Here is a 21,340-nt window from a genome sequence, read left to right as displayed (position 1 = left end):
TTAAGTTCTGAGTTGTTTTCCTCCACCATACCCTTCCCTCATGATGTACTGCCTCATCTTTGGCACAGAGGAATGGAGTTGGCCATCTATGGACTGAGACCTCTAAAACCATGAGCCCCAAATAAACTTTTCCTCCTCTAAAATTGTTTTTGTCAGGTCTTTTGGTCTCAGTGGTGGAAAAGCTGATTCAAACAGTGATAGACCAGTTTCTCTCTAGGATCAAAAGGGCAAGAGGTTGGCAGGACAATGTGGCCATCTTCGGGATCTTCAGAGAGTGAATCAAGAAATACAAGGCAAGAAGGGAGTTAGAAGGGAGTGAGACCTTCCTCTCCTCCTGTCCGGAGGCTGGTGTTGGTTCCCCAAATTGACCAAAACCAACAAGGAGAATCAGCCAGCGAGTCATTCTGAGGTCAGTGCAGGCCCTAAAATCCAGCTGCTCTGGACAAAATAGGAGGGAGAAGAATCAAGGAATGTGATTTAAAACAAAATAAATAACTAGCATAGTCCTCAAAGAGGCAGGAAGGGACTTAAATCAGTAGGGATGGGAACAGAATGGAGGGTAAGCTGATAGGGGGAAATGGAGGGCATCTCTGTCTAGTGACCCTCTTTTCTCTCTGCAAGTGGAGGGGAAGTTGATGGTAGATGGGGGCAAGCAGACAGGAGACTGCCTCATTTTTCCTCCTTGTAGACAGAAGCTGCCTATTTGATCTACAGGGCTTTGTGCAGTATATGCAATGTCAAAAGAGATGCACATATTACCTCATTTCTTACCAATGGAAGAGCAGTGTTACATCCTTTTATGCCTCTCCCTTCCCTCCACTGACTAAGCAGAACTGCAGAGCAGGTGAGATTCTAGGCTTCTCTTTCCTGCATTAACCTCAGACTCAGGCAAAGGACAATCCAGCCACTTAAAGACCCATACATTTCAGACTATTTTCCCTTAAAACCTGGGCAAAGTGCTTAAAACAGCTCTTCTAACAAGACTCTTCATGGAATAAAAAAATCAAGACTTCCTAACTATTAAAAGACATATAATTTCAAACATTAATTTTCACTATATTGTGAAGGACTAGTAACTTTACCTCTGGACTAGAAACAGACCTCTAGATTTCAGGACAACTCTAAATTTCAGAGACAAAATGAGCTGAAGAACTTGAGATGGTTGGAGACAAGGATCACCTTTATGATCTGTATTCTACAAATGACTTCTTCTAAGTTTTAAAACACATACATGGTTTTCCTTTTTTAAACATAAAAAAAAAGAAAAAGGAGATGATGTGGTGAGAATCTGGATTTGGAGAGTCTCAGTCCATAGACTTTTTTCCCTGAGGGCTCTTCAATGTTGGAAAGATTCAGTTTTAATCATACAACAAGCATACAGAGATGGCTTGGAAGATTGGTATAAACCATGAACTCTTAAATTCCTTCATTTAAAGTAAACAAAACTAGTCTTCTGAGAGTCCTCTGTTTCAGAAGAAAGGGGGGGGGGGTACCTTCATTTCTCCAGGATCTGCCACCCATAACACTAGTCTCCCAAATGACCCACCTCACACACAAATAGGGGCCACCTGTATCTGAACACAAAATTAGCCTCAATAAGAGGCATCTGGTTTTCACCTGAGTCCTTCAAAGGGCGGGCCAAGCAGATTTCACATTTTCCCTCTTTTCCTCCCTGCGCTCCAGGGCTTTGTGCCCTTAGGCAAGCACTCCACCACTGAGCTACATTCCCATCCCTTGTCGCCTCTTGTCTTCCCCACCAGGAATAAAAGCAACTCTGTCAGGTCCAGAGAAAGATCCTATACGCTTTCTCATCCAGTGTCCATGGGAGAACCGCACCTTTGTCCAATCCTCTTTAACTACAAAGAGTCCAGGACAGGAAATCAATAGTTCCAGCTTGGGGTGAGAAGGGGGGACGAAGGAGGAGGGGGAAAGAAGGTGGGACCTGGAGAGAAAGGCACTGGACAGAAAGGCACTGGCTGTGGCAGGTAATTAGCACAGCTAAAGGTGAGACCCAGGACCAGGGAATGAGCCGGAGAAGATGCTCTCCTGCTTTCACCTACTTGTGATGGCACAAGGACCGCAGAGGAGCAGTAGGCAGAATAGAATGCACACAGGGTAGGATGCCAGGGCTGGTGACCTCAGGACTTTTAATTCTTCTACCAAGTGGACCTGAGATTAGAAGCAGAAGACAAGTCCATGCAGTCCTTCTAGGAAGAGCTGATCTGCCCTAACCTTCCAGAATTTCTTCCCTCCACAATTGGCACCTGGAAATGTTGTCCTATTGGTTGTTACCCTGGGTCCAGAGGCTGGGAGCTGCTGGGGCCCATGGTAAGGCAACACAGAGCTGAGTGTTCTAAAACCTTAGAGGGTCGTCATGTGGTTGGGGATGTAGCTCAATGTCAAAGTACTTGCCTAGCCTCCTGTGAGGCCCTGGATTTGATTCTCAGCACCCCATTAATTTAAAAAAAAATAAAAATAAAACATTAGAAGGTCAGAGCTGAAAGAGCCTCATTTTACCCGCAAGGCCACTAAATACTGAAGCCCAGAAGACAAGGGCTTTCCCTAAAGACACACAGTAAAGTGAAATGGATCCAATAAGAGTGAAAAGGCTGTCTAATCCCGCAGTCTGCAGAGCCCGTCAAACAAGGAAAAGCGAGGTAATTCATTTTCAAGGAGAGAGGGAGGTTATGTCAGCTTTGAAAAGAAGTAATATGAAATTAATTTCCTAGACAAGGGGGTGGGGACGGTGGAAAGAAATAGCACTCAAGGCCCTGCCCACCAATATTTAATTTTGATTATCTTGAAGGGGCTAAGATCACCATCACCCAACACTCTGGGTGTTAATATCACTGAAGGGTCCAAGGGGACCCACCAAGCCAGCACTGTGCCAGGGCGCTCTGCAGAGATCCTCTTTCTTCGGGTTAAAAAAGAAGAAGAAAGAAAGAAAACACAAAAAACCCACAAAAAAACACAACACACAGTTAACCACCTGTCAGGGCTGAGGACACAATGAGGCCCCTGGAAAAAGAGCTTTTCATGCATGCGTAATATATTTGTTCAGCTATTCACTTAATGAAGCTGATAAATGTGATGCAAGACAATAGTCAAGTTAATCTATTTAGTAAAATGTTTTGAGACTTTCAGGCTACATTAAGGAGGGGCGCGTTCGCCGACATTTTCATTTGAATGCGCTCATCTCTCTTAGGCTGCACAAGGGGGTTCAGGCAATCTATGTGAATATAATTTCTTATAAATGTGTCTTTAATGGGTTTAATTCACCCTTGCCAGCTGTTTTGGGGGCTATTTTGTAAGAGCAAAACAAACGTTTCAGGCTTGGAAAGCTAGTTAAAATTAGTTTCGGTCAGCGAGGCCAAGCTATATTTCCTGCAAACCATCTGCTTGATTGGCACAATAGAAGGATTTTCAAGGAAAAAGAGGGGAGTGAGTGTGAAAGGGATGGGGGTGAGGGGGGAAACGCTAGAAAGGGCTAGGGCAGCCGGTAGCTCCTTGTGGCCTATTCTAAAGGTGAACCCCTTAGAGTTGTCTTAATAGAGAGGCTGGGGCGGCAGGAAAGCTCTTTCAGCAGCGCCTTGCTGCCTCCTCCTCTGCCTGGCGGGTCAGCTCCCTCTCCCAGTCCCCCATCCCTGGACCAGAGGAGCCGGGCAGCAGGCGCTTTTCCCTGCCGCCCTGGGTCCCGCCAGTCTTGCCAAGCGCACTATCACTGTGCTCGTTGCTTCCCAGCCGACCGCCAAAGCGTGTGGGTCCACAGCTTGCAAAAGACAGCCTAAGGGTCCCAACCATCCCAAAAAGGAGACTCTCTTTCTGAGAGCCAAGAAGTTCATGCCACTCTACTTAGGAGGGTCCTTCGCCTCGCTCTGTGGCCTGAGCTTACCCGCGGCGCTACCGGGTCCGCCCACACTGGAGAGCGCAGTGCTGTTGCACAGGCTGTTGCGGGAGGTGGGTCTGGGACCCCCTGGCTCTCCACTGCCTCGCGGGGAAAGAAACCCTCAGGATGGGTTCCTACCGTCCCAGGAAAGATCTGGCAGCTTTAGGCCCTGGACGCCCGGGGCCGGATCTGCTACCGCCTCCCGCAGCTAGCAGTCGCCTCAGTGGCGCAGACAAGGACCTCACCCCAAACCAGGGCCCACAATTCTCTTTTCCTCTCCTGTCTTCTTTCCCCTTGAAAGAGAAATAAGCAGAAAGCCCAGCTTGGGTTAAAGATCGCGAGTGATTTCTCCGAAATAAACTTGAAGATAACGACATTACAATGAATGGCAGGACGCACAAAAACCCCTGGGCTCAGGTCAAACGGCATTAGTCACAGGTCTTAGCCGCAGCCGCCACGCCGCGCAGCCGCTCGGGCTATCGCGGAGTTTGAAAAGACGCGTTCAAGGAGATCACTTAAAGTAAGATCCTTTCCTTCGATTTCTTGCTTCCTTGGGATTTATTTTTGCCTTTTCACAGGCGGCCAGCTCTCGCCCCCGCCCTGAGTTTTCCTCTATGGCGCCATAGAAATTCTTTAGGAGGCCGTGTCGTCTGACTGCAGGAAGCGGGGTCCACGTGGATCGCAGCAAGGGGTTGACCCACCTTCCAAAAAATGTCAGGGCTGCCTTTTAAAAGCAGAGAAGTTAGCAGCAGTTAGTCGATAATGAGGCAGAATGGCCGGTGTATGTGTGCAGGCGGGTATGGAGCGTGTCAACGGACTGGATAATAACTGCAAAAACTACAGCCAGGGAAATGTCTCAGCGCGGGAGGAGGCCTAGGGAACGGAGGGGGGGGCACTACGAAGGCCCCAGGCTGACCTCTAGTCCTTTCCTCTCCCCCGAACAAAACCCAAACTAATTTCTGCAAAGATGAACTTTATTAAGATCATCTGAAAGTCTGGGCAAGTGCCTTATGGACAGGGACTCCAGCACCTGGAGCCGCCCAAGTCCCTTCCTACAACTGGCAACTACTGCTCCGGCCTTTAGACTGCGGGGGCGGGACGGGGGTGGCGCGGGGGAGGGGGGAGGTGGATGAGTATGGAGGGGGGCGGGAGAGAAAAGGAAGACTTGGAGGAAGAGGAAGGGGAAGAGAAGGGGGTGGGGGAGAGCATGTGCCCGAGCAGAGAACTGGGGGCTCTCCGGTGGCGTAAAGGAAGCAGGGAGGGAGGGAGAAGATAGATTCTTTGGCCATAGAACTTTGTCTTGTGGCAAGGTTAAAGCACAGGTGTTTAAATAGTTTAGACTTTCCTCAACTATTTTATTGCAAAACTTCAAAAAGGAACCCTGCACGTTCTTGGAGAGATCTCCCTGTTTGGTTTCCAGGAGCTTCCAATGTACTCTGTGCGTTTAAATGGCCACTTATTTAAAAGTTGTTCCTTTCCTAATGGGTTTTCACCCCCTATCCCTGCTTGCCGGGCCAGTACTCCTCCAAAAGCAGTCTAGGGCTCAAAACTTACATCATCTTCAGGCATTAATTCGTCTCCAGAGCCCTGCCCGAAATAACTTTTTAATTTGAATCAAGGGAGAGCTTTAGCAGGCTACGTTTCTGGTTTAATGTGATATAAATCGCAGATGCACTTTTATTGAATGGTTAAAGCAGCGACATGGAGATCATCAACACAAAACACCCTGAACAAAACCATCGAGAGAAATAAAGCTGGTTAATAAGATTTTTTTTTGAGAAGGCTTTGTGTTAAAAAGCAAAAAGGAAAACCAGCTGAAGGTGACAGTTAGTTCATGGTTAATAGGATCAAGGCAGCCTGGCAGGGCTGCACACTTCTCTTTGGGGAGGTTCAGCCACACTAAAGAAATGAATGGGACATTTAACACATCTGTTATCTCGTGGAGCAGACAAATAGGAGAATGGAGGCACATTGCCACCTCTGTCCCAACCCAGGATTCTCTAGGTTGCCAAATTTAGGAGAGGCTTTCTGGTGTGGACCAACATTCTTGGGAACTGTGTACCTCCCTCCGGTTTTCACTCATTTGTATGTTTGTATGTTGCAGTTAATTAAGAAGCTACAAAACTGTGGCTAAGTTAAGTCTTCCTCAATAGTTAGGGCGCTCTCTGAATGACTTCTGGACCCTCCCACTTCATGGTCTGGCCATGAATTTCAACTCAAACTGCAGAGAGCTCCTTGAGGTTGGAAGAAGGCCAGTGACACTCAGAGTGTTGGGGTCACCTTGCCCAAGGTAGCTTCTGGCAGGCATAAACCTTTTGCCCCGTAGAATCCTGCTGCCCAGCCTTGGTATCATTCTCATTCTCTCTCTCTCTCTCTCTCTCTCTCTCTCTCTCTCTCTCCTCCCCCCAAGTGGGGGCTCCTTTCAGAGAAGCTTCGTTTGAAATCATTTTCCAAGTTGCTGGGAGTTTGCAGCAGACTTGTTTTAGGACTCAGGCGCACACCAACTCTCAAACTAAACGAGTCTCCCAGAATGAAATGACCCAAATCAAGAACTCCTCAACATTTATGGACACATCTAATATCCCCAAAAGCCTCGATTTCCAAGTCTCTCCGGGTTGTTACAGTGGAACTTCTAGAAGTGATTTAACCCATCCCTCACATCTGCTTTATGTTCAGCTGGAGCGACAGGACTTGAGATGGGACAGCAGTATATTTTCATGTTCAGGGACTTAAAATTTTCCATTACACACACACACACACACACACACACACACACACACACGGGAGAGAGTTATTTTACTGATAGCCTGGAGATGCATTTCTATGAATATTTATTGATTTATTTTCCAGACTCAGCAGGGGAGCTGCAAATAAATTTAGTGCATTCTTTAAATAATTCCTTTTCTATGAGGCAAGATGTCATCTGAAACTTCTAAATAGGCATTTAATTAGCCCGGGTGTTGCTTCCGAACAAAAACCCCCGGCAAGAGCTTTGGTTGCACACTGTATTGCAAAGAGGCGGTCGATATGCAGAATTGATGCGCTAGGGCCTTTGTTGCCGGCCCATTGTGCTGGCCATGCTTATGAAGACTAATCCAATCATAAATTGCACCTCTGCGCCAATCAGAGAGCCCAGAGCCTCCAACGAATGAAGCTTGAGTGGAGAACTTTGTTGAACTTCATTGTCAGAGCTGTCACTTTTCAAAGCGCGTTAGCAAGCGAGCCACTATAAAACCATCACCTCGACGGGAGGACTACGGAGGACTTGCAGACGCCCAAGTGGGATCCTTACTTTGAAGACATTTGCTAAGCCCAAGAGAGGGCTCCTCGGGAACGGGAGGGGCGGGACTCGAGGCTTTTACCCTCCGGCCACTGGAAGAAGGTTTATTTCTCCCGCCCCACACCTACCATGATGTTCCCGGGGCTCCTCGCGCCCCCGGCCGGGTATCCTAGCCTCCTGCGGCCCACGCCCACCCTGACGCTGCCCCAGTCCCTTCAGTCGGCATTTTCCGGGCACACTAGCTTCCTAGTGGAAGATCTGATCCGCATCAGCCGGCCCCCCGCCTACCTGCCCCGCAGCGTGCCCACAGCTAGCATGTCCCCGCCCAGGCAAGGGGCCCCGGCAGCGGTTCCTGACTCTGGGACTTCGGATCTGGGCTCCCCGGGTCCGGGCAGCCGGAGGGGCAGTTCTCCGCAGACTACCCTCTCCCCTGCCAGCGAGCCCACGTTTCTGAAGTTTGGGGTGAATGCCATCCTCTCCTCGGCGCCCAGAACAGGTAAGTGAAGGTGGAACGCTGAGGGCTCTGTCCAGATGCTAGGCATTCGCAGCGTCCGTCAGGCCTTAGTTTCTTTTATGAAGCCAGTACCGCGCACACACCAGTGCGCGTCGGTACGCAGGTATCCAGATCCACCCTGGTCGGGCAGTACGCAAGTTAGGTTCAGATAATTCCTGGAAGAAAAGCCTCGGACTCGGCCCACCCTCTGAACAAACTTGAGCAGTTGCAGTCGCAGAGCGCGCAGTTATCTGGCGCTACACCTCAGAGTGCACGCCCCTTGTCGTCTGCGTTCCTGTCCTCGAACTTCTAGAAAACAGGCTATTTTTTTTTAAACCCAAGACGTTATGCTTATTGGATTAGCTAGTATTATGGTCTGCAATTCCTTTCTTCCTTCCTCCAGTCCTACCTCTTAATGTCTAAGACTGAGAATGAGCGAGAGTGGGGGGTGCAGAGTATTATTTTAGCAGGAAAGGAAGGATTTCTCCCAGATGAAATAATGTTAGAAAGATTTATTTTACTACCAATACATTTTAAAAGATGCCTTTTGAAATTAACCGAAGTGTTAATCATATCACGTATTCGATGTGCTGTACCATAATCAAATTCTCCTCTTCTCTCTCCCAGAGACATCCCCCACCTTGCTCCAGAGCCTCCCTCCCAAGACGTTCGCCTTTCCCTACTTTGAAGGCTCCTTCCAACCTTTCATCAGATCTTCTTATTTCCCAGGTTGGTCTCTTTCCCTTCCTTCTGCAAGGCTGGGTGCGGTCGCCCCAGCCCTGGCCCGTCGCTCCCTGCCCCGAAGCCATATTTCTCCGTCCACCCCTCGGGGTTACGCTCTGGTTCAGAGGTTGCGAGGCGTACAACATTCACGAATCCGTCGCGCCAATTTGATGCCCTATTTAGCACAAGCAGTGACTGCTTGACACTTTGCACCAATTCCCTGCTCTACAAATTAGCAAGAATTGTCATGGTCCCAATTTGAGGCGGTTCCCTTCCCGGAGAGGAGCTGTTGGCATCCCTTCACGCCGCCGTTTTCCCACAGAGTCAGTGCACTTGGCCACGATTCTCCACAAAGGTTTCAGCACCATGACCAATTGGTCAGCTCCTCCGGGCAGCCACACACAGACCGGCCCTAGCCCCTCCACGCCGTCGAGAGACACCTACCAGCCGGGGCTAATTTCTCTTTAAGATTCATTCAGGACTTGGGCTTTTCACAAGACCACATGGGGTGCCCTCTTGTGTGGGATGGCGGGGGTCGCCCAAGGGGAGGGAGGCTAGATCCTCCTCCTACCCCCACCATCTATTTCCAACCTGATTTCCCAACCCCTCTCATACCCTTTCACCCCCCCACCGCCATATCTTTTTAAAGAGCGCTGAGCTTGTAAAGCAAGAAACCGTTGCAAGCCAGGTCCGAATTGGGCCCCGTCTAAAGGGAAACACTTAACACTTTCCACTATGGCTCATACTCTGCAACTGGTCAAAACTCAGAGGAGACCAAGGAGAAGGCTGAGCACGGTGGGGGATGGTAAAAAACCAGGACAGCACTTCCAAATATCTGCAAAAGAAACGAGCAATTGATTTTTTAAAGAGGGAAAATTCACCAAACGCACCCCCCCCCCAAACATTCATGCTCCTGCTGATAATGGAATTTGCTCCCTTTCTCACTCATCTCAATGCTCTAACAAAAACAACCCGAGCTTTATAAATAGCTTTTCATGTCCATTTAATGAGAACGATTGGGGGAAGAGAAGCCTCGGCCATCAGTATTCTCCCAATGGTCTTGGCCTGCAGTTGTGTTTAGTTTGAAAGTGTAAATCTCTTTTGTCCCAGTAATATATGGCTTTCGCTGCTTGTCCACAGTCTTTTTCTGTTAGTTCATTACTACACAATTACCATTCACGCTTCATTAGAGTCTCTGTTTCTTTTTGTTTTTCTTTTTTTCTCCCTTAAAGCGAAACTCTCCTTCTTTTTATCATGCCAATACCCATTGGGAAGCGGTCAATGTGCTAATTAGCTGCCACTTTTCATGTATTCGGGCCGAATTCTTTACATTTTGTGGGGGAGGGGAGGAAAGATTAATATAAAAAAGATGAATACTGATTGGATTTTTCAACAAAAACAACAACAACAAAAAAAAAAAAAAAATCCAAGGCGGATTTTTCCTTTTCTGTTACACCAGCAAAGCACCTCACTTTCATCTCAAGAATGCAAAAAGTCACCAAGATGATACAAGCTTAGGGAAGAAAGTGCGTGGCCTCAGCTGGATATTTTATTTTTGTAATTTATTCTTTCTGTTGCTATTTTAACGGGTCTACGCAGGTTTGTTTCCCTGAGATCTTTGAATGGAAAAAAAGCAACAGGTCTGTTTTCGTGGTTTTTCTTAATCCGGGTTTGCACGGTTGAAAGGGAAAGCTATTTGGGCGGAAAGAGCCTTTCACTCTTGCAGGTTTGAAGGTTCCTGGTCTATTCTCCAGGGAGAGAAAAAGGAGTGTGCTTTAAAGAGATGAGGGGTTGAGAGAGAACAACACAGGGAAAACCGCGAAGGAGGGGCGGACTCTAACCAGTCCCCGCGGGACACCCGCCACTCACTCGCCGCCTTCCCACCCTGCAGCGTCCTCTAGCGTCGTGCCAATCCCCGGGACATTCTCCTGGCCGCTGGCGGCTCGAGGAAAGCCTCGCAGGGGCATGCTGCGCCGAGCCGTGTTCTCCGACGTCCAGCGCAAGGCGCTCGAGAAGATGTTCCAGAAGCAGAAGTACATTAGCAAGCCCGACCGCAAGAAGCTGGCGGCCAAGTTGGGCTTGAAGGACTCGCAGGTGAGGGCAGTCTCTCCCTAGCTGCTTTCCCCGCGATCACCCCCCTCCCCGCCCCCGTGTCAATCAATTGGGAGGAATCTCTGAAAGTGCTTAGGAAAAAGTGCAACTGGGAGAAACGAGGCCCGGGGAAGCAATAAATGCAGGAGCTGGCTTCCGCAGGCTCCCCAGGACCGCTCCCTCCCAACCCCGGATCCATCTGTCTGGGCTCAGAGTCCCCCCACCCCCGCCCATCTGGGCTAGGTGCCAGAGGATGGGGCAAGAGAGACGGGCTGTCAGGGTGGGTGTGGAGCAAATGCTGTAACCTGTCGGAAATCACTTCGGGGAGTGGGAAGAGGGCGAGGCGGAGAAAGAGAGCCCTCCCGGGTCCTCCCTGTGCGCCCTGCTGGCAACCTCCCTCGCGCGCATCCCTCGCCCCCACTCCCACCACCACTGACCCAGCTTCTCGCTCGCCCCGGGTGCCCCAGGTGAAAATCTGGTTCCAGAACCGACGCATGAAATGGAGGAACTCCAAGGAGCGCGAACTCCTATCTAGCGGAGGCTGCCGTGAGCAGACCCTTCCCACCAAACTCAATCCGCACCCGGACCTCAGCGACGTGGGCCAGAAGGGCCACGGGGACGACGAGGAGGAGGAGGAGGAGCGCCCTGGCAGCCCCCGTCACCGCCTGGCCTACCACGTGCCCCCCGACCCCCGGCACGTGCGGGACCCGCGGCTCCAAGGGCCACTGCCGGCTTCCCCAGCGCACTCTACTAGCCCTGGCAAACCTTCGGACTTCTCAGACTCCGAGGAGGATGAGGAGGTTGAGGAGGAAGAGGAAATCACCGTGTCCTAGAATTGCCCCCTCTCGCCCCCATCCCCGAACCGTTTCTAAGTGCTTTGAAATTGAAGAGGTGGGATCCTATCTGCCTGCAACGCTGTGGCCCGGGCTGCAGAACCATCACCTCATCCAGGGTGCTACTGCTCCTTCTGTTGTCCCAAAGAGACATTTCCTTCCTCTACACCACCTCCAAACAGCCTCCCCACAGAAATTCAGGTCCCAGTCCTAATTTTTCTCCAGGGCTTCATTCCATCTTGCTTATCCAATACTGGAGGGAGGTGAGGTTTCCACTCCCACAGCCTGCAGTGAATTGGAGTGAATTGTGAACCCAGTCTTGCTGCTCTTTAGCTACCCAGCCCTATGCAGTAGGAAATCTTTTTATAAAAGAGGAAACTGAGTTAGGGGTCCAAACACCAAGCACATAACTAATTCCAAGATCCCCTCACTTCTCTGTGCGAAGTAGCAAGGGCCTCCAATCCTTCTGAAGGGGCGTGACCCCCACTCCCACCACTCTTCCCTTAATAGTTTTCTTAGAAAGCACAAGAATTTCAAAAAAGAATGTGCCTCTGACTAAGGGAAATGAAAATACTGAATCTTTTATTTCCAAATGCTCTATGGGGGAAAGAAATGAATTCTCCAAAGTGGGGGAAGAGTCTGTATTTTGTTATGTGTGTTTTAATGCTTTTTCTTTTAAATTTGTACATCCATAATACATGCACCAAGCACTCTGCCTTGTGCCCTTTTATTATTTCTGGAGAGGTGTCACTGAGCTGCAGAGATCCTGGGTATGATGTGCACAGACAGTGATATCCATAAGCCTCTTTGATGTTTTTTTTCTTTCTTTCTTTCTTTCTTTCTTTCTTTTTTTTTTACTGAACTTTGCTGTCTTTGCACAGCTTCTATGAACTGTACACTGTTTTGTACATATGTTTTGAATGGATATTTTATACCAAGGTTATTGTGAATGCTATAAAGGACTAGATAGATATCTCTCCCTCTCTCTCGCTCTCATTTTTTTTTTGGTTTTTCCAACTTTAAAAAAAGGTAGCTGTTTAATCATATAACTTATAAAGAAATACTTATTTTGTATTTTACTATGTACAGATTTTATATATGTAAATATGTATCAAATGAACAGATACCAAATAAAAAGTAGAATGGATACAATGGCCAAGTAATGTAATTAATTCACAGAATGTGAGAGCTGAAAGAAATAGACTAGTCCAAGTGCTGGATTTTATAGAAGGTAAGCTGAGGGTCAGGAGTGGGGGTGGGGGGTACCTGTCCAAAGCCACTCAGTTAATAAATAGCCATGCCAGAATTAGAACCTATTTTGGGCCAGGCCTCATGGGGCATGTCTGTAATCACAGTGGTTTGGGAGGCCGAGGCAGGAGGATCACAAGTTCAAAACCAGCCTCAGCAGTTAAGCAAGACCCTGTCTCAAAAAATAAATAAATAAAAATAAACGATTTGGAGACATGGCTCAGTGGTTAAGTGTCCCTGGTTCAATCCCTGGTTAATAATGATAATAATTTAAAAAATAACTATTTAACCTATTTCTGGCTTTCAGTCCAGTGATTTTCTGCTTTGCTGTATTATAAAATAACCATACTTATCATGTGACAAGGAAAATAGCTCCAGAAAAGTGTAACAAGAAAGTTGAGTTTTCAGTAATACTCACTTTCTCTAAGGCTGAATTGATGGGCTAAATGAAGTCAGTGCAAGTCAGTCTAATGGTTCAAATAGACAATACTTTTCCTCTTTGAAGGCGTATTTCCTAGGAAAATTGGTTTTGAATCATTGCCTTTTTTCATTTTTTGGTACTGGGGATTGAACTCAGGGGCACTCAAACACTGAGCCACATCCCCAGCCCTATTTTGTATTTTATTTAGAGACAGGATCTCACTGAGTTGCTTAGTACCTTGCTTTTGCTGGGCTGGCTTTGAACTCGAAATCCTCCTGCCTCAGCCTCTAGGATTATAGGTGTGCATCAACATCTGGAGCCCAAGTACCCTGCAGACACCTGGTGTTCACTGCAGCATCATTCACCACGCCCAGCTGAATCATTGCCTTCTGTGTATGACTAGTTTTATTAGGAATGCCAACTACAATCATGAAATAATAGACTTTGTAGTCAGTCCACAAGTGAAATAATATTTCCTTAAAGACTAGCTTTCAGCAGGGATGAGTTATTTAATCATCAATCTGGGGAGTAAAGAACATCAGGTTACAGTCTGGGGAAGGGAACTTTTGTGCTCCTTGAGAGATTGGTCTCTGTCACATCAGCCACACAGACCCATTTTTCTTTGTGATCCTAACCTATAACCCAACAGTGAAAAAACAAAACAAAACAAAAAAACCTGTTTTTTTCTAAATTCAAGCTTGAATTTAGAAAGTTTGTATTATAGTGGAAATGCGAATATAATCTACATAAATTAACCCTCTTTTAAAATAATACAAATCTCTTCCTTACTAAGGTCTTCTGCTGAGCTCTTGCCTTAACATGGCAGAGTTGGGTTTTTTCCTTTATTTATCTTGATGGTGTTGTGGATTGAACCCAGGGCCTAGTACATAAAAGGCAAGCTGTCTACCACTGAGCCACATCCCCGGCCCCTGGGATTCCCTAAAATTTACGTTATCCTGAGAAGGTACAGAAAATAACATTGTCACTATTTTCATGATTATAATTCAAGAAACTTTCCCCCATTTCCTCCTCAACAGACAGGGAACTCTCTGCTCTAAGTGATTTTGGTCTATTTTCAGCTTCCCTCTGCTGTTTCTGAGAGATCTAGAGCTGGGAGGCTGACCAGAAGTGACCACCTGTCCCTCCCTGTCCACTCAATCTGGTAGTGAATTTACAATCAAAAACCATTTTCGGCATGGAGATGGAGTCGCCCTGTCAACATCTGGAGCCCAAGTACCCTGCAGATACCTGGTGTTCACCGCAGCATCATTCACTTCAGCCAGGCAGAAGAAGCAACCCAATATCCTTCCCATAACCAGAAGATCATGTTGCAAAACTATACAGGGGTAAAATATTCATTCAAAATGAATGAATTTTGACCCTCTTCATATATCATCAAACGTCATATTTGTTAATATCACCACCCATCTCATCATAAAAGTTTTAAGTATGCAGCAGAAGCATTTTTTGCACATTTCTCATTTCACCATACAGAATATTTAAAGGATTATATGTTAAACACTTAAGGTTAAAACTGAATATCATCAATTACTTTTACTGCCTTATTGAGCACATTTTTTAAGTGAAATAGGCCTTGTGTCGTCATGAGTGGTGCTGGTGGTGGGGAGTTGCAGACAATCTAATGACCACAAATAAAGTTTGGTGCCACTGCCTTGATGTATTTAAAGGTTGTGAGTGATTGTACGTACTGACCATTGCTTTTGCACTATCAATAAAAACATCAATACAGTTGTTTCAGAATAAAGCACAAGATTTAAAAACGGCACTCCACACTTGAAATGAACAACCCTTGTGTTTGTTGTCAGTCACATAAAATAACCTTCTTTGATGATTAGTACAAATTCTAAATGGATATAAGCAAAAGAAGTAGTCCAGGCATCTCTATGTATTTGTCCATTTTCAAAGAGAACGGACAATCTCTATGTATTTGTAGATGATTTATTAACTAAGTTTTAGATGAGTTCCTATATCACTGGAAAATAGCACCATCATGACTTCTCTACCGGCTTTCTTCCAGCAGGTTTCCAGCAATGTGACTATTCAGGGCTTTTTTACTCTCTCAGTTATCAATGTAGCATGACAACTAAGAGCTGTAGTGGCTCTTTCATTTTAACTCTGAAAGTTTTAGCAATTTTTAAATATTTAAAGAATGCACCACGTTTGTGTTTTAAAAGTTCAATTCCTTCCTTTAAACTTTGAATGATTGGTCTCAAAGGACTGATTGGTCTCAGTAAAGGGCTGGGGATAGAGTTCAGCAGTAGAACCGTTGTTTAACCTGTGTCAGATTCTGGGTTCAATCCCCAGTGCTTGAAATAAAAAAATCACTGCATAAATAGAAGAATAATACTATCCAAAATTGGTGTCTTGTGTAAGAAAATTAAGGTAAATTATTGATGTTAATAAATTTATGGAAAAGATAACTTTTGACATACATATCTTCTTTCTTATTAACAGTTTTTATCCAGTTTTTAATAATTATTTCTCCCTTTCATGAATCAGAGAACTCTTCAATACATCATTTTCATTTTTTTTAAAAATTATTACCATTAGTCAGGTGCTCACACACCTGCAATCCCAGTGAATTGGGAGGTTGAGAGAGGAGGATCACAAGTTCAAGGCCAGCTTCAGCAAAATAAAATATAAAAACACCTGGGGATGTAGCTCATTGATAAAGCACCCCTGAGTTTAATCCCCAGTACAAAAAAAAATTACCATTAGAAGTAGACAGTATAGTTACAGGGTAAGAAAGTGAGTCTTCTTATCTTCTTTTTAAAAGCCAACAATCCATCTTTTTTTTTTTTTCTTTTGGTACTGGAAATTGAACCCAGGATATTTAACCAATGAGCCACATCCCCAGCCCTTTTGATTTTTCATTTTGAAACAGGGTCTCACTAAGTTGCTTTGGGCCTTGAATTTATAATCCTCCTGCCTCAGCCTCCAGAGTTTCTAGGATTACAGGCATTCACCACCAAGCCCAGCAATCCATCCTTAAATACAAGAAAAATCTAGGACAATTAAAATTTCCTTTAAAATAAAACTATGAAATTCTAAAATTACAGCTATTTTTGGTAAAATCTTGAAGTGTGAACATTGTCCAAAAAAAAATTAAACATCAGTGCTAAACAAGACCACAAAGTACACTTCTTGTGTTTCTGCATAGATTCAAAGAAAACTTGGGGATTTCAAAATAACTATTTATAAGATGATGGGGGTCACTGATGTTATAGCAGGCATAACTGAAGAAAATAAGTAGGAGCACCAAGAAAAAAATGAGTTAATCTCCAAAACTGCACATAAATCTTAGAAAATTCTAGGAAACACAAGAACACATGAGCACACATTCTATTAGCAGCTACAGACAGTGACATCATCACACATTAGTCTTTGGAAGACACTGTTGTACAAAACTCGAAGGGACCTGGGGACTCCCAGGGGTTCCCAGGTGCCACTTTGAGAACCACTTATCTAAACAATATACTACTTTACTAAGGGGAGAGAAGAAAAGAAGCTATCAGGCCAAGTTCCAACCACTGCACCCCAAAATTTAGCTGCAACCACACAGGTCCTTTCCACAGGTCTTCATGTCCCTCCCTCCTCTTAGCTCTTCTCTTCCCTTCCAGAATACCTTCCTTCCATCCATCCTTCTCATTGGCACCTTCTCATCAGCATTTAAACATGGTCAGCTCTTCCTCTAACATACCCAACACTTTCCTCTTCAACTCACCTTTCACCATTGCCTTATGTCTCAGCCTCTTCAAGAGGTCTGCATTTCTGCCTGGACTCCTCATTCCCTCTATTTCCCTAAAATGCTGATGTCCCTCAAGCTTCTACCCTTTGCCCGGCTGCTCCTTTCACTATGAGCTGTGGGTGAGTTTCTCCTCTCTGGTTTCAGGTAACATTTATACAATGGTGAATGCCAATCGACCACTGAAAGATTGTTCTTCTCAGCTCCTGACCCAGATGAACAACCAACCACCTTTGGAAATCTGTCCCAGGATGTCCCCCAAATTTGCTAAATTCCAAATGCCCAGGACAAAATGCCATGTCTGCTAGTTTCAACAGTCCATCCAGACATTGAACGTTTCCCTAACTCCACTGAATGTCTTTCTCTCTCTTGCTGGAAAGTTAGGAACTAATGCCACTCCTGACCCTCCCTCTCCACTCCATACAATCAATTAACCACTAAGACCTGTGACTGTATGACTGTCCTTCATAGATTTCCTGTTCTTCTTTCCAGTTTCACAACCACTATCAAAAAGAAAAACTGTTATCTTTTTGGAGGAATGTGCTATATGCTAGATGCTGGCATTAGTATTTTATATGCACCATTTTCTTTATTGCACACTGTGGCTCTTTGAGATTCCAGTTTGAAGATATGCAAACAGACTCAGCGGTCTTCCTGATTTTCCCTGGCTTGAAAACTCATCCCTTTTCATTAGCAATGAGAACATCATGGAAGACTTTGTGGAGAAAGTTCCAAAGCCTCGAAGGATAGTATGATTTTTAGAAGTCAGGAAAAATAAATCATATATTGTATTGTTTCAAAAAAGGCAAAAAAATAAAACAGGGAAGGATGTTGCTCGGATATATTTGTGGATGGTAATATTGTAGATGCTTTTACTCAGAGGCAATGGAAGATTGAAACAAGTGACCCCTAAGCAAAACATAACCAAAACGCCTGTTTCCTTCAATTTAGAAGAATAACAACAAAGGCTGTTATTATTACATCATAGTGTTTTCTACTGTGCTGATGTTTTAATTTAGTTTGTATCTAACCTCTACTATAACCCTGCGCGGAGATATCAACATCTGTGTGTGATAGAATGGGAAACTAAAAATGAGCACTTTCCCCCAGTTACTCAGAGGGGAAATTTGAGCATGTCCTCCATTAACTGAGGGCAAAGAGCTAGGGTCTCACATTCAAGCTTGGAAAGACAATATCAATGAAACTTAGAAATGGTTTTCCTGGCAACATAGGTCTGCAACTTTTATACTCTCCAAACAAAATCAAAAACAAACCAACAAAAAAAATTTCTTAAACTTTAACTTGACGGTTTTACTTTTAAATGGGGTTGGGGGGAGGGAGACTTTTTTGTTGCTGATACAAAAAGAAGCCTGACTAAATGCAACATGGTATCCCATCTAGATCCTGTAATGGAAAAAAAGATTAGGTAAAAACTAAGGCCATGTGGATGAAGTGTGGACTTGAGTCAATAATGCCACAATAGTGGTGTACCAGCTGCGAGGACATGGTCCGCCCTAACGGAAGAGGTCAATATTAAGGAAGTTGGGTGACACACAGGGAACACCTTGTGACATTTTAGCAATTTTTCTGGGAATCTAAAATGATCCCCGAATAAATCACCTTTAAAATCCAGATGTGTTTGCTTAGCTGCTGTAAGGAGAAAATACAACCCTGTCCTTTATAGTTTAAAAGGCAAGAATACTAGAATAAGGTGCTTATTAAAGGGAGAAATGAAGTTTGGATTCCCTCTTGGGCAATCTAACACAACAAAGGTGCACACCCGCTCTGGGGGTGGGGGTGGGGGTGGGGGTGGGGCTGATGGTTCTATTACTTAACTGGCTCATCCCTGCTCCACGCATGCACCCCCACCACCCGGGTAATGCCTCCCGGAATTTCTTTTGGCACAAACATCTTGTTTTAGGACCATGTTTGAACTGTGATTAAAAGAGGATTATTCACACCACACAGCCATCCCCATGTGAAAGGACAGGCTACCCTTACATTTTGCTAAACTTTTCTGTCAATACCACACCCCAGCAATCACTAACAAGCTAAGCAGATCACATCGAGGGGCAAGAGAGCTGGGTTTTGATTGTTCAGGGTAAAAAGTTTCGTTTCAACTAGCAGCTACCACTAAACTCTTCATTCTCAAGTCAAAAGGGCTCATTTGTGGGGTCTGGTGATGTCAGTAGTGCCAAGGTTTGTATTCCAAGAAAACTATCCTTCTAAGTCCACAGTTACAGGAGATAATAAACAAGGAAAAAAAAAAAAAACAGGCCTCGAACAGATGGTTAATGGAGGCCCATTTCACTTATCCACATCTAAGAAAGAAGGTCTTGTACAACTGGGTGAGCCAAATTCTCATGTTTATCCATTCCACAATAGCAAATTAACCCCTTGCATTTGTTCAGAGTTTTATAATTTGATCTTACATTATGTCATTTGATGGTTACAACCTCATAAGACAATCAGGGCAGTTCTCTTTATCTCTAGACTCCACACAAGCTCAGAAAGGCTGCTTGACTTTCCTGATGCAGCAAAGCCTGTCAGCAAGGAGATGATACTTGAATCAAGATTTTTAAACTTAAAGTCAGAGTTCTTTCATGCTGAGAGCCATAGCTAAGTAAGAATGACGCATGGCAATTTCCTTGTCAGCCTACCCCATGTTGCTTAGAGGGAGGACTCTCCATTGTGGATATGGGCTTGCCTTGGACCCAGGTCATTTGCAGTGACATTGCATGTATGTTTGAGTAAGGTGACCCTGCTCAAGGATCCAGGTTTAGGGAGGATCCTGCTGGATTAGGGTGGGTCCAGGTTTAGGGTGTATCCTGCTGGGAATAGGGAGTATCCCGCTCCTTGGGTTTAGGGCGGTTCCAGGTTTAAGGTGGACCCTGCTGGGAATAGGGCATATCCTGCTGCCTCAGCCCTGCTCCTTGAGTTCCCGTTGAGTTCTCACCGGATTCAGAGAGTATTTTGGGATGCAGAGCCGAGTGGAAGTGTGGATTTTCCCAGAACGTGCATGTAGAGTGCCGGTGAGAGTTCGGGAAGAAAGAATTGCTGTTTGAATCTACAAGGCTGTGAGTGGCTCGTGATTTTGTGCCCAGCCAGACTGTGGCACTTTCATTTAAAAAGTATTTATTGAGTGCCTTCTCTGTGTCTGAATGTCTTATTGTTCCTTTCTTTCATGATCTCAGTAATGCCAAGGTTTGTATTCTAAGAAAACTATCCTTCTAAGTCCACAGGTACGGGAGAACAAGTTCACGCTGAGACCCACTCTGCCTTCATCCTTCCCCAGCACGGGCTGCCTTCGGAGCTCATTGTCTGATGTTGGCAAGATGGTGACTGCAGCTCCAACGGTCCCATCAAGTGGCAGCAATGAGAACAGGAAGCAAGAAGGGTCATGGCAAAGGGAACCTTCTTTGCACATGAATCTCTTTAATTTTCAAGGAAAATTCCCCCAGAATCCTCCAGCAGATAGCTCAAATATCTTATGGGGCAGAACTGGATTCATGCTGTGCCTGGACTAATTAAAGCAAAGGAGCTTCCATAATTGGCTTAACCCAATCACAGTTTATTCTCTGTGGTTGGGCATATTGCTGGCTGAACAAAATTAGGATTTTGTTAGTCAGAAGGGGAGGATGGTTGTTGGGTAGACAATCACTGGTGCCTTCTGCTGCATGTAAAGGCTGAAATCCTTCTCCCAGTTCCTAACCTTGCTCCTTAAACATACCCTATTATCATATTTGGGCTGCCTTCAAAAATGCCCCCCTCAAGTATTATCCAGGAAGCCTCCACCACCTTCCTGCAGAATTCCAGTTCATAGATCTAGGAATGGTCTTCTTCTGGTTTTATCTCCTTCTCTTCCTGTTTCACATGATTATAACACTGTGCCCTTGCAATGCAAGGTCAAAGAGAGGCAGCCATAAGGTAAGTGGGGGGAGCTGGGGGGTTCCAGTACCAGAGAGGACTTGGATGCACCAAATCCTTGGGTGAAGTCCAAGAAGAGTCCCTCTAGATCCTGTCTTCACAAGTACACAAGGGAGATCACCTCTTTATTTGCTCAGTTGTCTAGCTGGATTCTCATTTTATTCAGTTAAGCTATGACACTACTATGATACATGTTCACCATCATTTACTTGGTGCTCAGCTATCTCAGATTTAGCCAGTGGACAACCCTTCAAGGTGACTCCTGTGTATTGGACATGTCTCCTACAGTTTTTGAGCACTTTCATGCTTTCTGACCCAAAAGGTATTCCAGGCTTGCCTCAGAATACTCCGCTCCACACCTGGAAATAGGCCAAGAAGCTCAAGGTTTTTGTTTTTAAATTAGGGAATAGTATTTAAAAAATCAAGAACTAGTTGCTAAGTGTGTTTATTTGTAGTATGATATTATTGTTTCTATGCCCAGATTTTGGGGCAGGGGGAAGACACGGATAATCTCCACTTTTATGCACAACACAGGGTTCTTCCTTTGCTAACTTCTCCACATTTTTCTACCCTCTCTCACAGAGTGTGACAACCATTGTTCCCCTAAACAACAGATTTGCTCTAGCCGACACACAAAATGGTATCAGAATTCCTCCACCAATGCTATTACTG

The 21,340-nt window shown here is 45.4% G+C and overlaps 1 protein-coding gene across 1 annotated transcript; it reads left to right on the top strand.

Moving 5' to 3' along the window:
* The first annotated feature begins 7,295 nt into the window (after positions 1-7,295).
* Dbx1 (developing brain homeobox 1) lies at positions 7,296-11,306 on the top strand. The gene is made up of 4 exons (XM_076844265.1): positions 7,296-7,662; positions 8,287-8,388; positions 10,274-10,476; positions 10,941-11,306. The coding sequence occupies exons 1-4, from the start codon at positions 7,296-7,298 to the stop codon at positions 11,304-11,306; spliced, it is 1,038 nt and encodes a 345-aa protein (XP_076700380.1).
* The last annotated feature ends 10,034 nt before the right edge of the window (positions 11,307-21,340 follow it).

The sequence above is a fragment of the Callospermophilus lateralis genome, chromosome 2, assembly GCF_048772815.1.
Source record: "Callospermophilus lateralis isolate mCalLat2 chromosome 2, mCalLat2.hap1, whole genome shotgun sequence".
Taxonomy (NCBI): domain Eukaryota; kingdom Metazoa; phylum Chordata; class Mammalia; order Rodentia; family Sciuridae; genus Callospermophilus; species Callospermophilus lateralis.
The sequence above is the reverse complement of the archived record's forward strand: the minus strand, read 5'-3'. Positions and strand labels throughout refer to the sequence as shown.

What these genes read in the sequence shown, in the direction of transcription:
- Dbx1 (XM_076844265.1), top strand. Translation starts at nt 7,296, where the DNA reads ATGATGTTCCCGGGGCTCCTCGCGCCCCCGGCCGGGTATCCTAGCCTC. An exon ending in CTCCTCGGCGCCCAGAACAG is followed by an intron (nt 7,663 to 8,286) that starts GTAAGTGAAGGT and finishes TCTCTCTCCCAG; the next exon opens with AGACATCCCCCACCTTGCTC. An exon ending in TGGGCTTGAAGGACTCGCAG is followed by an intron (nt 10,477 to 10,940) that starts GTGAGGGCAGTC and finishes CGGGTGCCCCAG; the next exon opens with GTGAAAATCTGGTTCCAGAA.